The 15,069-nt window shown below is 46.6% G+C and overlaps 1 protein-coding gene across 15 annotated transcripts in view; it reads left to right on the forward strand.

Annotated features, from left to right (window-relative positions):
* LOC149327872 (uncharacterized) overlaps positions 1-15,069 on the forward strand; it is a 141,168-nt gene that overhangs the window by 46,273 nt on the left and 79,826 nt on the right. For all 15 annotated transcript variants that reach the window (XM_089563558.1, XM_089563556.1, XM_089563562.1 and 12 more), the window contains exons 3-5: positions 8,629-9,019; positions 11,532-11,689; positions 12,471-12,559. In XM_089563558.1, the coding sequence (XP_089419684.1) occupies positions 8,629-9,019; positions 11,532-11,689; positions 12,471-12,559 (638 nt within the window). The remainder of the gene's footprint in view (positions 1-8,628; positions 9,020-11,531; positions 11,690-12,470; positions 12,560-15,069) is intronic.

The following is a 15,069-nucleotide window of genomic DNA, read 5'->3' on the forward strand; positions in this document are numbered from 1 at the left end:
CCTTTCCTTTGCTCCGGCTACCGGTTCCTGTAGTCGGATGCAACTTAAAGGTGCAGTAAAGAGGAACCTGAACTCGTATTTTTGCCGCGGGAACACGATCTACACGTTCCGAGCATTCTTAGAAACTTCGACTTATTGCCCTGTGCAGCCGATTTCCCTAATTAAATGGAATTAAGGTCCGGCTCCCGCCTTTTTTTTTTTTGATTCTCCCCGTACGGTGGGCGGAGTCGACCAACACGTGGAGTGCCTTTCACCCAGTCCCGTGGCGGCTTGCCGCTCTGCCATCGACGGAGTAATACGTAGTAATCCGTAGAAGCAAATAGTCCGCGCGTATTTTTATTTCTGCGGGCTTATTTTGCGGCTACATTATCTGCGAATGAAACTAATTATTCCCGGAAACCTAAACAACTAAATAAAGCGAAAGCAAAGCCTCCACGGAGCTGGCTGAAAGGCACTCCACGCGTTGGTCGACTCCGCCCACCGCTTCGGGTCGAGAGTCCTACCTATAACAAAGGGGCCGCAGCGTGGTGCTATGACCGAGGTCGGCTGCACACGCCACAGAAACAGCCCGACTTGGCCATCCTGGCAGTGTGCCAACGAGGCAACCGGAGCTTGAAAACGCATGTGTCAACACAAACAACCATTCCGTGTGAGCGGGTCAGAGTGACCCAGAGAGTGTTCTACCGGAGGCTGTATATACAAATCACAGGCGGCCGACTCCAAAGCTCCAGGAACCCGGAGTGGAACCAGACCTCCTTCCGCACTTTGACAAGCATACTTTCATGAAGGCCCGGAGCCCGGCGCTGCTCACTTATAAATATGGTCCACAGACAGTTCTATAGACTTCACATAGACTCTATTGCCTTCCTATAGAATTTCTTTTTGTCTGCTGATAGTCTATAGACTGTCTATAAACAAGTCTACTAAAAGTGTATGGCCATAAATCTACAGACTGTAGCATTTGTATTGCCTATATACTACTCTGTAAGGTTTGTCTATAGAGAGCGTATAGACTATATACAGAAGTCTATAGACTGTCTAAAAAGTTTTTGGAAGGGCTGCTGTGGCGCATGCCAACCGTATTTTAATACGCGCACTGCACGAGTGCGAACTGGTTAGCGAGACGACCTGGTCACGAGTTCGCGTATCGCACTGTCTGGTACGGTACAGCTGGAAGCTGATACAGATCGTCTGCATGATGGGGGGAAGGATTGAGTCTGAAGCTCTAATGTCACGAAACGGACAAGCAGGTTACAAGCAACGCCTTGGCTTCCGGAGCCCTCCACTACGGCGTCCCTCATAGCCTGAGTCGCTTTGGGACGTTGAACCCCAATAAACCAAACCAAACCTTTTTGAGGCGTATTCATCCTCCATGTTGTACGGCGTCGTATGTCGTAACTCTAAACTCCTGCTTGCCTTGGGGTAGAATGCCCCGTGCGATCTTGAGATGCCGACACCTCTGCGAAACCGGTGTCGATACGCGTTTCGCCAGTCGCTACCCCGCAAACAATGTCTAACAGCGATAGTGCTCTGAATTGCTGCTCTTTGACGCTTCCTCTCATTGATAGCGTGCATTAGCCGATGGCTGTCGTCCGCCTGCCTCGACGGGATAGCGTCGAAGTGACGCCGCGGCCAGATGAATCGCGGGCATGGTTTCGATGCGGGTAGGGAAAATGAAAAAAAAATTCGCTGTGCCCGGTAATTGCGAAAGCAATATCCGTAGCTACGCCATGGTACAGCTGGTAGTGTAGCGGTGGGGGTGCTTGTGGTTAGACTTGTGGTGATGCATCGGTTATACAATCCAGTCCAATCCAATTAAATCCAATCCACTCCTATCCAATGTAATCTACTCTAATCTAATCCCAGTCCAATCCAATCTAATGCAATCAAGGTCAAATGAAGGTCAATGGTGGTCACCGCCGCGGCACGGCAAAGGCGTGAAAGTGCAAGTAGTATTGCTTTCGCAATAAAACAACTTTTGGAGCAATAGAATCCCGCGCTATGTGTCGAATACTTTTATTTCGCTCTGATGGTTACCGCCGCGTGGTGAAACGGTTGTGCCGGTTGATTCACCACGTTCAAAAAGCATGTCTGAACCCTTTTATCCCGCTCATTATGTGAAAAAAAAAAAATATGGCGCGAAAAAAATGCAATCTCTCGGCTGTCATAAACGGGGCCTTCCAGCTTGCACGCAGTACGGGCCATTCATTCGCTTTGAGCCCTTCATAATTTTTGTCCTTTTTCTTCTTTTTCTTTTTCTGCGATATTTTTAATTCTAGAGCATTATATGGCTATGTACGCGTCATCAAAAAGTGTCCACAAATTTTGTCTGCGAGTTCATGTCTTTCTATAAACGTATATGAAAAAAAAAAGTTTGATCGTATTAGGTAGTGTGTGAAAAAGATCCCGCTAAATTCCAAATTTGGTTGATGTGAAGTAATTAATTAATTAAACGCCAAGAGCACGCTTAGACGTCAGAATAGCCGTGGCGTCGATATAGCATGTGGACGTTTTGCTTTCACATTGCTACAGTGAGGGTCGCCGCAGTGATATGAACACAAAATGAAAAATAAAAATGAAAAACAAAACAGATTAAAACAAACAAAAAAGAAACAAGAAATTAAGGGAGGAAAAAAAAAGGAAAAGAAAAGGCTGTCGTATTTCCGCTCTTAAGCAGACTTAAGTGCAATCCTGTTAATTTTTTTTTTTTTTTTGGGGGGGGGGGTGGGGGGTAGGAGTAACTGTACATGGGCCGATTGGTCACAAGCAGAACGATGTTTGCGTGTGATTTGTGGCGGTGGCGCTGTGCAGCTGGGCTGTGTACCGTCGACGGCTTCTTGAATCTGTTGGCCGCATTATTTTGTCTTCAAGCACCGAGCCCTGCCTGGCTTCCAAAATTGTGCTTCCCACGGAATTGCCGACACTTCTGCCGTGCATCCCGGTTGCTTTGCGCGGCATTTTGTTTCCAGCATCTCTCTCCGTTTTCTTTTTTTCTTTTTAAAGCGAAAGCTGTACTACTTGCACTTTCAAGCCTTTGCCGTGCGACGGCTGTGCACATGAAATGACCTTTCGCATGACCTCTGTGTGACGTCACGCCGAAGAGCTGGGCGACCATCTCGCGCCGTCTGCGAGTAGTGGCGGTGCCACCACCGGCGGCCTTAGATTATATTACATTAGATTAGATTGGACTAAATTGGATTAGATTTAATTGGATTGGATTGAATTATATTAGATTACATTATATTAGACTACATTCCATTAGATTAAATTATATTAGATTACATTACATTGCATTACATTGGATTGGATTGTATAACCGATGCATCACCACAAGTCTACCCACAAGCACCACCACCAGCTACACTACCAGCTGTACCATGGCGTAGCTACGGATATTGCTTTCGCAATTACCGGGCTTAACCAAGCTAAGCCGCAGCGAATTTTTTTTTTTCGCACTCCCTCCGTGGCCCGTGTATCTATTCATTACCCGTCTATTTTCCTTTCTACGCAGCATCCGCGTGTCATTTCGTTCGAATGCCTGAAAACTGTCGCCGCGCTTCGTTAGCGTCGTTCGTATTTATCCGCACTTCTGTTCTTTGCCGTCCACACGTCGGTTGCCACTCGTCCCTTGCTGTTGTTGACGGCCGTTTATCTTCGTGGGATGACTTTTTATCTGCCCCGCTGCTGTAGCGTGTTCAGAGAGAGCTAACCTTCCACCCGTGTCGCTGCTTGTTTGAATGTTGGAATTGGTGTCGGGCACTTGCGGCAGCGCTTGCAAACGGGGTCGCCTTGCACCGTTCCGCCCTCTCGGATCTCGGCAGCGATTCCATATGCTTGTTGTGTGCTCGTAGAACATTTTCACGTTATTCCTTCCTCGATGCAGCTTGTAGTCGTAACTTTATTTATCCCGTACGGCTGCGTCGGTAAACAACATACCGCAGTGTGATCAACGCATATCATCATAATTATCATAATTTATTTGACCCTTAAATTCCCTGGTGGGGTATTACATAGGGGGTGGGGGGAGGGAGTAGTAAGTAGTACATTCAACTTGACTCACATTGGTGGGGAGGAAAAGAAGATAAGAATTAATAAAAGAAAACACAGACAACAAAAACACAAATAGAAATAATGTCACGAAAGGGAAAATGAAACAATTTATACAGCAAGATAAGACATCAGACGTTATTTAAACCTAACTGGATCGCATTCAGTTACAACAGAGTCTGGAAGCTGATTCCAGTCTTGAATAGCTGCTGGCAAAAAAAGATTTGTTAAAGGCATTAGTCGATCCGTGTAAACGTTGGATGCATATTTTTACTAGTCTGCTGCAGATAATCCGAAATATAGGGCAGAAGTTTTTCGTGTCACCCCAGCTTGGACATATCGCGGTGAAAGTTTTGTATACATGTCTAAAACAAATGAACTGGACAACATTGCTAAATATGTTTGGAATATTATCTGGCGGCGATGCTGCAGTCAGCTGGGCTTTAAATGGCGCTCGCGTGTTCTTTCTTGTAGCCCTGACGTCGCTCGCACCCCTAGTGCGGCGGCCGCACGCAGCGGCAAGAACACGCTCCGTTTTGATGCGCTCAGTCGTTGCTTTTGTTTTGTGCCCGTCTCATTCGTGCATTGTTGGCGTCGTTGTTTTTGTTTTCGGCATCATTCATTGCCACTCCGCCCGCCGCCGTCTTCGTCCCGCTGCTGCCTGCAGCGCCCTCACCAGGCGCCGCCACCGCTGCTCCATGGGTGTCGGGCGCCAGGGGGCGCTACTTGGGGAGTTGGGAAGGGGGGGTGGGGGTGACGCGCTTGGATGTGCGCTCTTTGTTTTGTTCTCCTTTTTCTCAATTACGGCAGGGCGGCACTACCGCTATGCATAGAGGCACGCTAAGCGGTGCGAGAGCGGGCTCGGGAGGGAGGGAAAGGGAAGAGCGGCCGCAGGCGCTGGCTCCCTAGCCGCGGCTATTTTTGTCCCTCGTCGCCGCCGCGCGTGGAGAGAAAGGGGCCCCGGTTTAGTGTGGGCCTCTGCTTGCTTGGATTTCGATTTGTCGCTTATGCCGGTGTCGCCGCCGCCATATTGTTGTTGTTTGCCGCCTCTATTGAAAGTCGGGGGAGGGAGTGCGGTCGCCTGCGCGTCAAGTGGGGGGAGGAGGAGGAAGAGCTGTGACGTCCCTCACTCTTCTCCCTGCCTCCCCTCTCCCCAGTTATGCTGGGAAAGGTCGGATAACAGCGTCGGAGTTTGATATCTATTCAGCCTTGACGTAGGTTGTCCTCGGGTCATCATGTTTTCCTTCGAGGTAGTGTTCAGTTACGCCGCAGTTGTGGTCTGGTCCTCTGATCATCTGCCTCCGGGTACCCATCAGTGATGCAATCTGTACAAGCTGCCCCCTGGCCTTGGGCTCTGCTTCTCTTGGGGAAATGCTTGGGAAATGGGTCTTAGACCCCACTTTGTATATTCAGGAAAATAGTTTTTGCCATAAAAACTCATCATCATAATAAGTGTTCATTGATTTCAGGAATAGTCATTTTGCAAGGGTTGCTCTGTGCGTCCTCGTCGTGCTGTGTGAGAACAGTGTCATGTGCTGATGGGTAAAAACACCTTTGACATTCGCACAATTTGAGTTGCACATCAAGGCTCACTAAAAAAGCATTGAATTTCAAAATTGCAACAAAAGCTAATTTGAAATCTTTTGGAAGAATTGTTTTTGCAGGTTGGTTTAATGTTTTAAAACTCTCAGCTTTGTAAGCAGACATGCAGCTTTATTGAAGTTAAAGTTTTCAGCCCTGCAAAACTAAAATGATATCGTAAATATTTGGTTACTATTAGTGTTTTATTTTCTTAGTGCAGTTATTCAGTTTATATTTGGGCTTGGTTATGCTAGATGTGTATCCTTCCTATAAGCTGCTGAGTACACTGGTTGGAGTGTTTAAAGCAATAGATGACTGCAGATGAGCACACTGAACAGATTATTTGAGTGACAAAAGTTTTCATGCTTGTACACAATTCGATGAGAAATTATTTCATTTTACGTATAATTTTCTAGGCTTTAGAGTTATATTTAGGCAGCACTCAACAATGCTCAGCTTTAGTAGTAGACTCATAGTTACAGCATTCCGCAGCTAAATATATATTGTGATGACTCTGGCAAAGCACCTCTTGATACCTTTTAGGTAATTGGTATTTTTTCAGTCTTAGCTGTCGTGCTTATTTTAACATTGTCTTAGGTAATTGGTATTTTTTCAGTCTTAGCTGTCGTGCTTATTTTGACATTGTCAACTTTTCCTTACCGTTGTGTCAGTAATATGTCGGCAATTGTTTACTCTTAGCTGCTCTTAGTTCATCCAGTGATTATGGATGGGTATATTTTGATGCATTCCCTGCTTGGATCAGACTTAATGTATGCAGTATCTGATAAATTAATAAATAAACAAATTAAAATTCCGCATTTGCTGTTTCAGTCACAGACAGCCGCACGACATGGTTCTTATTCAGCGAAGGCTTCCATGCTGCGTGCTCAAATCGTAATGTCAGGAAGCAAAAAATACTGTGGGAACAGTTTTTAGTGCCGTGCCATCGGAGGTAGACCTGGAAATGAACACAAAGGAAACCTGCTGTTGAATAGTAACTGCCACAAAAGTGGTCTGGTGCGACAGTGTTAATTTGCTAGCCCTTGTACAAACATTCAAATCTGACGCTTGTGTGCATTGCCTTGTTTCTTTTTTTCTTGCCATCTGTGCATAACAGAAAACAAGAAATTTCTAAACTAGCAAATTCTCTGGAGTGATAGGTATGTTAGTGATCCTTGTGAAGAGTTAGTGAGGGGTATAGGCTTATCGGTGCTAAAATTCAGTGGGAAGGGGGACCCTTTTGTGGCCAGGAGTCAAGAGCATTGTGCACAGAGGTCGAGGGGACAACACTGAAAAGAAGTTGAACCATGAGTCTGGGCTTGGAGCCTTGCTGAGCAGTTGTTCCATACGTTGCTTGGTGGCATGACACTGCTGGTGACGTGGCCTTCGAAACTGTTTCTTTTCATTACTCTGCTCTAATAGCCTTTTGAAAAGTCCTTTTGTCTTGTCTTGTTCCTCACTTTTATAATCATAGTAAGATGGTGTGCTTGCTTATCAATCAAGCTACTCAAGCGCATCGTTGCATCTTACGGCGCAGCTGTGTATGCCCCCTTTGCCAGTTTAGTATCAATGGTGGCGGTGTAGCAGATCATGTTACCACCCACTGCAGTGGCTTTGGTGTTCAGCAGCTAATCCGAAGGTCACTGGTTCGAATCCTGATAGAGTTGAAGTGCAAAATCGCTCGTGTGCTGTGCGATGTCAGCACACACTAGGAACCCCAGGTGACCCGAATGTAATGTGGAGCCCTCTACTACAGGATCCCTCATAGATTATGTGTTGTTTTGGGACGTTAAACCCCACTCATTGATACTCGTCTTCATGTGGGTTTCACTCACCTGTGATGATTTGACCACGCTTTGCTTTTCCTCAATATTGGGTGACCACGCCATGCCCATAGGCCGTGCCTTGCGTATTGCACAATCATAAGACGGTGCCAAGCACTTTGAAATGCCTCTTGGACACTCCGTGCGTATCTGTGTAAAGCTTTTAAGTAGTTGCAAGGAAAGGCACATGGCAGCCATGCGGCCATGCAGCAGTGCTTGGGAGGAATGAGGTGGGATGTTGAGGTCAAGAATTTTGCAAGGATCTAGTGGCATATATAACTTGTGCTGAGCGCATGCATTTGACGATTGCCAGAAGAATTGCAGTGGGTTTGGTTTTGCCGATAAGTGACGAGTGTGCAGCAGCACACTGAAGAAATTTGCTGAGCCAACATTCATGCCCTATGAAGAATTGTTCATTACATAGGTGTATTTTTGTTCGTCTGGTTTAACTTTCACTTTGGACTATGCCATTTTTTAGATACTGTAGAACACATAATTCTTTCCTTCAGATCATGCAGTAAACTTGGATATTTACCGAAGTACGATCAATTTATGCACCTCATTGGTGCACCAGCAAGGGATGGATGAACTCGTGCAAAAAATACAAGTTTTATAGTGTCAACATTTTTTGAAGTCTGCTGCAAATAAGTGAAAAAGTGCTTGGTAAATAGAAAAATATTCACTTTAGCCAAGTCACTCACAAGTTATGGTCACTAGTACCCCAGGTAATGGAAAAAAGTGGTTCCTGAACTTGTGCTGTAATTCACTCATGCTCTTGCCATTCTGGACGTGGCAAAGGTTATTTGAAGGGGCTGAAAGTTATTGAGTTGGGCATCAACGAATAATACCTGGGGCATAGCCTGTCTGCATGCGTCTCAATGGCTTTGTTCTTTTTTCTTGTACCAGCGGTGGTTTCATTAGCAGAGGTGTTACCTCGCAGCTCATTTCTGTGGGCTAAATGCAAAATGTGATTAAAACTGAGCTGTACAGTGTTCCGCATGACATATGAAAGTCTCTGGTTGTGTATTAGCTGTTGTTTTTCCAACATAATTGGAAACCTGTTTTCTCTTGATCTTTCAAATGGGGTGCACACATGTTTGGTTCACTTCAGTGCCATTGAGCTGTGGCAAAACGTTTGGGCCTAGCTCACCTACCTTTCCCCCTTTCCTGTTCTCAGGAGCGGCTGAACAAGAGTGAGCGCCAGCGATTCCGAGAGGAGGCTGAGATGCTCAAGGGTCTCCAACACCCCAACATTGTGCGGTTTTTTGACTACTGGGAGGTGAACACAGCCAAGCGCAAGTTCCTGGTGCTCATCACCGAGCTCATGACGTCCGGCACCCTCAAGACGTACCTGCGCCGCTTCAAGAAGATCAACATGAAGGTGCTCAAGTCGTGGTGCCGCCAAATTCTCAAGGGGCTGCACTTCCTGCACTCGCGGCCACCGCCCATCATCCACCGCGATCTCAAGTGCGACAACATCTTCATCACAGGCACCACAGGCTCCGTCAAGATCGGCGACCTCGGGCTGGCCACTCTCAAGAACCGCTCGTTTGCCAAGAGCGTCATTGGTGAGGAGCCGCTTCCCATACTGTTGCTGTGGGGTTGTTGGTGAAAATTTCTATACGGTAGACGCAGTAGACGTGCGATAATTCAGACTCGGGTAATTCACACTTTCAGTTCATTCATACAAACATTTTGGTTGGCCGAGTATATACTATTTTAAAGCTCCTTAATTCCTACTGTGATTTAGCTTAAATTCGCGCAGTTCAGACTTCTAGTCTTGCTCCAACGTCCCAGGTGTACGAAAATGCAGCGGCTGTGGTCAGATGAGTCAGATTTGAGGCACCGCATGAGCTGAATTCTGCCCGTCCAACTGGTTAACTTGGCCCCGGTCTAAAGAGGGGTTACGTCAAAGTCCGATGGCATTCCAAGCGATCGGTGGTGCATAGTTCCATTTTTTCTGACCTTTGCATTCAGCCTGCAGCGATAGTAGGTGTCGGCCGCACTTGAGTGAGCTAAGCCCAGCTGCGCGCAGTTTCTGTGAAGTGGACTGGCGCGTCACTGGTCTTTTTGTTATTTTTAGAAGGCATCTCGATGTTTCAGTGCAAATGTGCATTCCTGTCACTTCCGTCCGCACGGTTTGGTGCATGAAAAATGGACGCCGCCGCTTGTGAGGAGGGCTACTGTGTCGCACCTGTAAAGGAGGCTATGGAAGGCCTTATTATTTTGGAGCAGTTCTGTGTGTGACGAAATTGCAAAAAGCATTGCCATGCAGTTCTTGTTAAAAACCAGATGGACATTGCCTATTTTTTCGTCAGTTAAATGCTACGGGGCGAAGGGATTGTTTTATTTATTTATTTTTGTCATTCGGTGATTCGGCCTTCTTTTCAGTCCCCTGAGGTCACATTTAATGTGGTTTTAATTATCTGGAAAGCTGTGCATTATTGGTAACTTTTTTTCTTGCAAGCAACACAAATTTTTACTCGTACGTGTATAGTATACCAAGGCGTAATTATAAACCCATACCGTTACATTTGCCGCCGCGGTGGCTCAGTGGTTATGTTGCTCGGCTGCTGACCCAAAAGACGCGGGTTCGATCCCGACCGCGGCGGCTGAATTTCTTTGGAGGAGAAATTCTAGAGGCCCGTGACTGTGCGATGTCAGTGTACGTTAAAGAACCGCAGGTGGTCGAAATTTCCGGAGCCCTTCACTACGGCGTCTCTCATAGCCTGAGTCGCTTTGGGACGTTAAACCCCATAAACCAAACCAAACCAAACCATACCTTTACATTTGTTTATACGCATGTACAGTCTTGTAAGGTGTTTTCTTTCATTTCTTGCGAGACATGAAAAGGGTAGATTGCTCAAGTAGATACTGTCACTGGTGGCACAGTGGTGGGTTATGTCCTTGCTGAGCTAGCTGCATTTGCAGCCTTCATAGCTGCATATGTGATAAGGGAGGCTATAGTGCGTTGGACTCACCACAGACATGATTTTCCTCTCGTACTGTCCCGCTGTTGGCACAAGTCATTGATGTGGATGTCACCTGCTCCAAACAGCGAGGCGACGTCATGATCAAGCTGTGCACATAGTCTACTCTTACAGCTCTAACTCAAATTTGTTCGAATTAAGGGGAACCTTTTTTTATTACACTCGATGTTGACGCGATAGAGGCATCTGTTTAAATATACCAGTTGTTCGAATTGAGTGAATTTGAGCACTAGGTGCAAGACTTGAGTTGGCTATGTTGCAAATTATGCACAAAATGGCCTGTTTCACTTCAAGGATAGAAATAGATCCCTGAATTGTAAAAGCTCAAAGTCGGTGCAGACCAGTCAGTACTGCCACGCATACTGTGAAAAATAAAGATGCTAGTCTCACCTCTTGCAAGAGGCATTGTCGCTGGTCCTCTGTTTCACTCAGTTGGCAGAACCTAAGAGTTGTAGCACTTGAGGAGTTAAGTTTTCTTTCCTTCTGCATTTAGATGAAACATTCCATCCCTTGTTTCTGCAAAGACTAAGAGACCAAGTATTCTTCCCCTTGGTTATTTAAGTGTTGTAGTATATAGTGAAGTCTGGTTTTGTACTCTAATTTACTGCTTTTAAGCTTCATGGTCGTCATAAACAGCCATTGCTAAACACTCCTGTCTGATGGAATTGTCACTTTGTGTGTACTGCCATGCTGAAGGAGTCACCATCTGAACAGTGATACGGTTTGAAAGTAGACCACTTTAGGCTTAACTTTAGGCTTAAACTACAGCAATGCTGAATTGGGGTTTGGTCCTTTCATACTGCTCTGTTGCATTTATCGGAGAGTGACCATCACACCAGGGAAAAAAAGCATCATTGGTCAGCCAAACCAGCTGCAGGAACTGCGGAACTGCATTAATTCATGAGCACTGTGGGTGGCAGCTAGGGAGCTTTGACTGTTGGGGCTAAGGCAAAAGAGACATGGGTGTCTACTTTCAACATCCGTGTTTCCCCTTTTTCATTGCTGCCTAGCTGACCATGCCGTTGATAAATGTCCAGTTGGCCACCCTCGCTTCGTGGGCTTCAATTCTGTTTGGCTGTTCTTTGTGCAGGCACACCGGAGTTTATGGCCCCCGAGATGTATGAGGAGCACTACGATGAATCTGTGGATGTGTACGCCTTCGGCATGTGCATGCTGGAGATGGCCACGTCCGAATACCCTTACTCAGAGTGCAGCGGGCCTGCCCAGATTTACAAGAAGGTCACCACGGTACGTGCCCACTCCTTGTATATGTACGTGGTTAGTGTGGAGGCTGGCGAGCCAGTGTTGTCAGCATCGTGCCCTCCTTTATTTACTCTGTTTCATTCAACTTGTGTCAAATGGATTTAAAATACTAAAAGGTACTGTAGATGTCCATATTTGCAGTGTTGAACTTTCGTTTGAGGGAAACAAAGATCTTGCTGCTAGTTGATGAGACGTGAGTAACAAATGGCAGTTTTAATTTGTCACCTGTTGCTCCCTCCCAACAGTGCTTATTCTTGAGCTGTAGGGTGGCTCATTGGGGTTTCTGAGTAGCAAGACTTGGTAGGCAGCAAATTTTGGTGCATTTTAGCTACGCATAAGTGGCTAATTTAAATGCTAAAATGCCATTGCGAAAACAAGTGTTTGAGGCAAATGTTACTGTTAAAATGGGACACGCACTGACAGGGTGCGTTGCCATAGTTGGCTATAACTCGGGAACGAAGTGGCAGGTACGTACCCCTCAAAATAAGCTCTCCAGCCAATGAGCCAATGGCGTCGACCGTGTTTCATGACACTATGGTTAATCCAATTAAGACATGGCAGTCCCCTTTCATCTGCACTGAGCACTATGCCAGATTGGTTGCTGGTATCATTGAGTGCGAGATTTCATTTGGCGAGGTATGTCTGAGAAGCGTTTCCTCCATGGATTCCATCAGTGGCTACTGGTTATCGGCTCTGTTTTGGTGCCGTGTTGTGCCTCCCGTTCCCATGCGCCCTTCCAAAGGAGGTGTCTGTCTCTCTTTCCCAGGGCGTGCGGCCCCAGTGCTTCGACAAGGTGGAGAGCATCGAGCTGCGAGACATCATTGGCCAGTGCATACGGCTCAAAAAGGAGGAAAGGTGCGTGCACTCCCCCTGTGCACTCCCCCTGTGCACTCCCCCTGTGCACTCCCCCTGTGCACTCCCCCTGTGCATTCCCCCTATGCACTGCCCCTGTGCACTGCCCCTGTCCTTGTGCAGCACAGTCAGCTTGGTTGGCAGTGTTCCTGAAAGCTGCCGCCAGAGGCTGGGCTTGCCAGCACCTTGGGGCGTTTCCCCCCCTGCAGCCTCCATTTTCTCCACGCATGAGTTGCCGCTGCTAAGCTAACAATGTCACGCCTCCTTTCAAAAGGCATGTCAGTTTAAGAGTGGCAGGACAAAGGGGGAAAATGATGGAAGCCCTTGTGAAAACTTTCCAAGAGGGACTGCGTCAACGAGGCAGCATAGTCTGAATGTCGAGCTTTGACAGGGTGGCAGTGGGGTTAGGCTGCCAGAACGAGTGTGCCATCGAGGAGATGAATAAGTGCGTGTTAAGCATGATGTGTTTCGATTTCGAACTCTTCCATACCTCATCTTCTGGAAGTGCTAATTAATTTGCAAGGTCAAGGACACTATATCTTTTGACTCTTGCTGGGCAGTGTCTGTAACATTACAGAGAGGTGAAATGTGGCGCCAGTCTCTCACTCTGCGCAGGATCTTTTTTTTTTTTCTGTGCCACAAGCATTTGTATTTGAATGGAACGAGGCACATCAGGACATTGATTTAAATTCAAGGCTGTAATCCATGCAGGAATCACAGTGACCTTTTTTATGCTCTACAACATAATCTAAAGAGCAAAAAAAAGAGCAGTGCAATGGATCTCGTGGCAGTAGGGCCCAGAAGAGCAAGCAGTACAAAGCGGTAGTACGAAAGAACGCACCATATCACAACGCATTGAACACGAACTAACCAGCACACTTGTTCACATTGACACGATAAAGACGAGGCACCTGGAGTTCGAACTGCTAGTCCACCGGTATTTCCTAGAAGTGGTGTGGGGTGTTGGGCCATGGCTGACTTGGCTGTGGCCGTCATTGGAGCCTACAGTGTGCAACTGAAGGAGCGTGGAAGGGCAACAGATGCAGCGAAGTTCCAAGGTGCTCTTTTCAGTCATTAGCAGCACCCATTCACTTCTGCTGTGAAAGAAAAATGGGAAGAAACTGTGTGACAGCATGCAGACACTTAAGATTGCTCTTAGTGTTTCAAGGAGGGGGCACAGAAGTGCTCGGCCTTTTGAGCTTGGTCACATTTAGCATTGCCAGCTGGAAGAGAGGTGCGATAACGTTCGCTCAAAGCCTCAACTGCACACTTGAGCTTGGTAGCTCTTCTTAGCTTTCTGAGGAGGTGGAGGTTGGGAAGAAATGAACGGTGCTTGGATTCAAAAGCACCTCTCGGAACCATGTCTGTGCACAGCTGCTGTTGTTGATCGCAGCTCAGTTTGGGCAACAGAGTTTTTCTTTGTGCGTGCGTGTGGTTTGCTAGGCTTCCTAAAATTCACTGCTGCACTTTTGGCACATTCAAGTATGGCACTTTGTAATCGTTGCCTTCTTCGGTCAGTGCGTGGTTCTGGGCTGCCATGTCATTTTCTTTTTTGACTGGCACTTAGTATTGAATAACAAGGCCTGATTTGCACTTTGACTGCATGCGTGTTGCCCGACATTTCACCACACTTACACACGAAACGTCACACTTGCAAAAACAAAGGAGCAAAAACAAAAGAGAAAAATGAAATACTGGTCAGGTAGTACAAAGTACGCCTTGTATCTTGGCTTCAGTGAAGCCGTCGCAGCTTTGTTTCTGCGCTGGGGGTCAGAGAAGGCTGAGCCATAAAAAAAAAAGTACTTTGTAAGTGTGCATTTGGTGGTGATACCTGACTGCCCCATTGTTCTGTGAGAAGGTCGGCGTGGGCCAGGCAAGATAGTGTGGGAGCAAGGCAGTAGAGGTGCAGGACGTGTGACCATGAGCCTGATCTTTCCAGGATAACGGTTCAGGTCTGAAGTGAGATTACCGGGGCATGCCTGTCCCTAGAGGGGGTTCCTAATTTGCAGAAACAAGGAATACATGTTGGTTAGGTCCGTGCTCTTTTAAAGGCTCCAGTTTTGAAGTACGTGTCCTATGTATCTTCATATCCATTTCCCTTTTTTTTTAGTATACGTAGTTGATTACGTTGGTTAATAAAATAGTGCAAGTCCTTGTCCTCATGTGTGTTTGTTTATTCAATCTACCTTTAAAGACATTCTTCGAGAATAAGGCATAGAGGGCAGGGGGCACTTAAAAAATATGACCAGATGAGAGCAGTCACTGTACAGGCACGGCCATAAGTAAACGGAGCTTGCTATTGCGTTCGAAGTGCAATCACGCTTTCTCCGTTGGTAATGAAGAAGCGTTGTTTGTCTACAAGAAAGCCCACCAACCTCCGCTACCAGCATGCGTACACCACTGCTGGAAATTTCAATTAGGTGACGCGTGAAAAATATTCGAAGACAGTTGCGTGCTCCGTTTACTTTTGTCCGCGTCTGTACTTTTGAAGTGTATGCATTTGTGTGTGTGTG

Source organism: Amblyomma mixtum, chromosome 10 (assembly GCF_055824585.1).
Source record: "Amblyomma mixtum isolate Tamu chromosome 10, ASM5582458v1, whole genome shotgun sequence".
In the NCBI taxonomy this organism is placed as follows: domain Eukaryota; kingdom Metazoa; phylum Arthropoda; class Arachnida; order Ixodida; family Ixodidae; genus Amblyomma; species Amblyomma mixtum.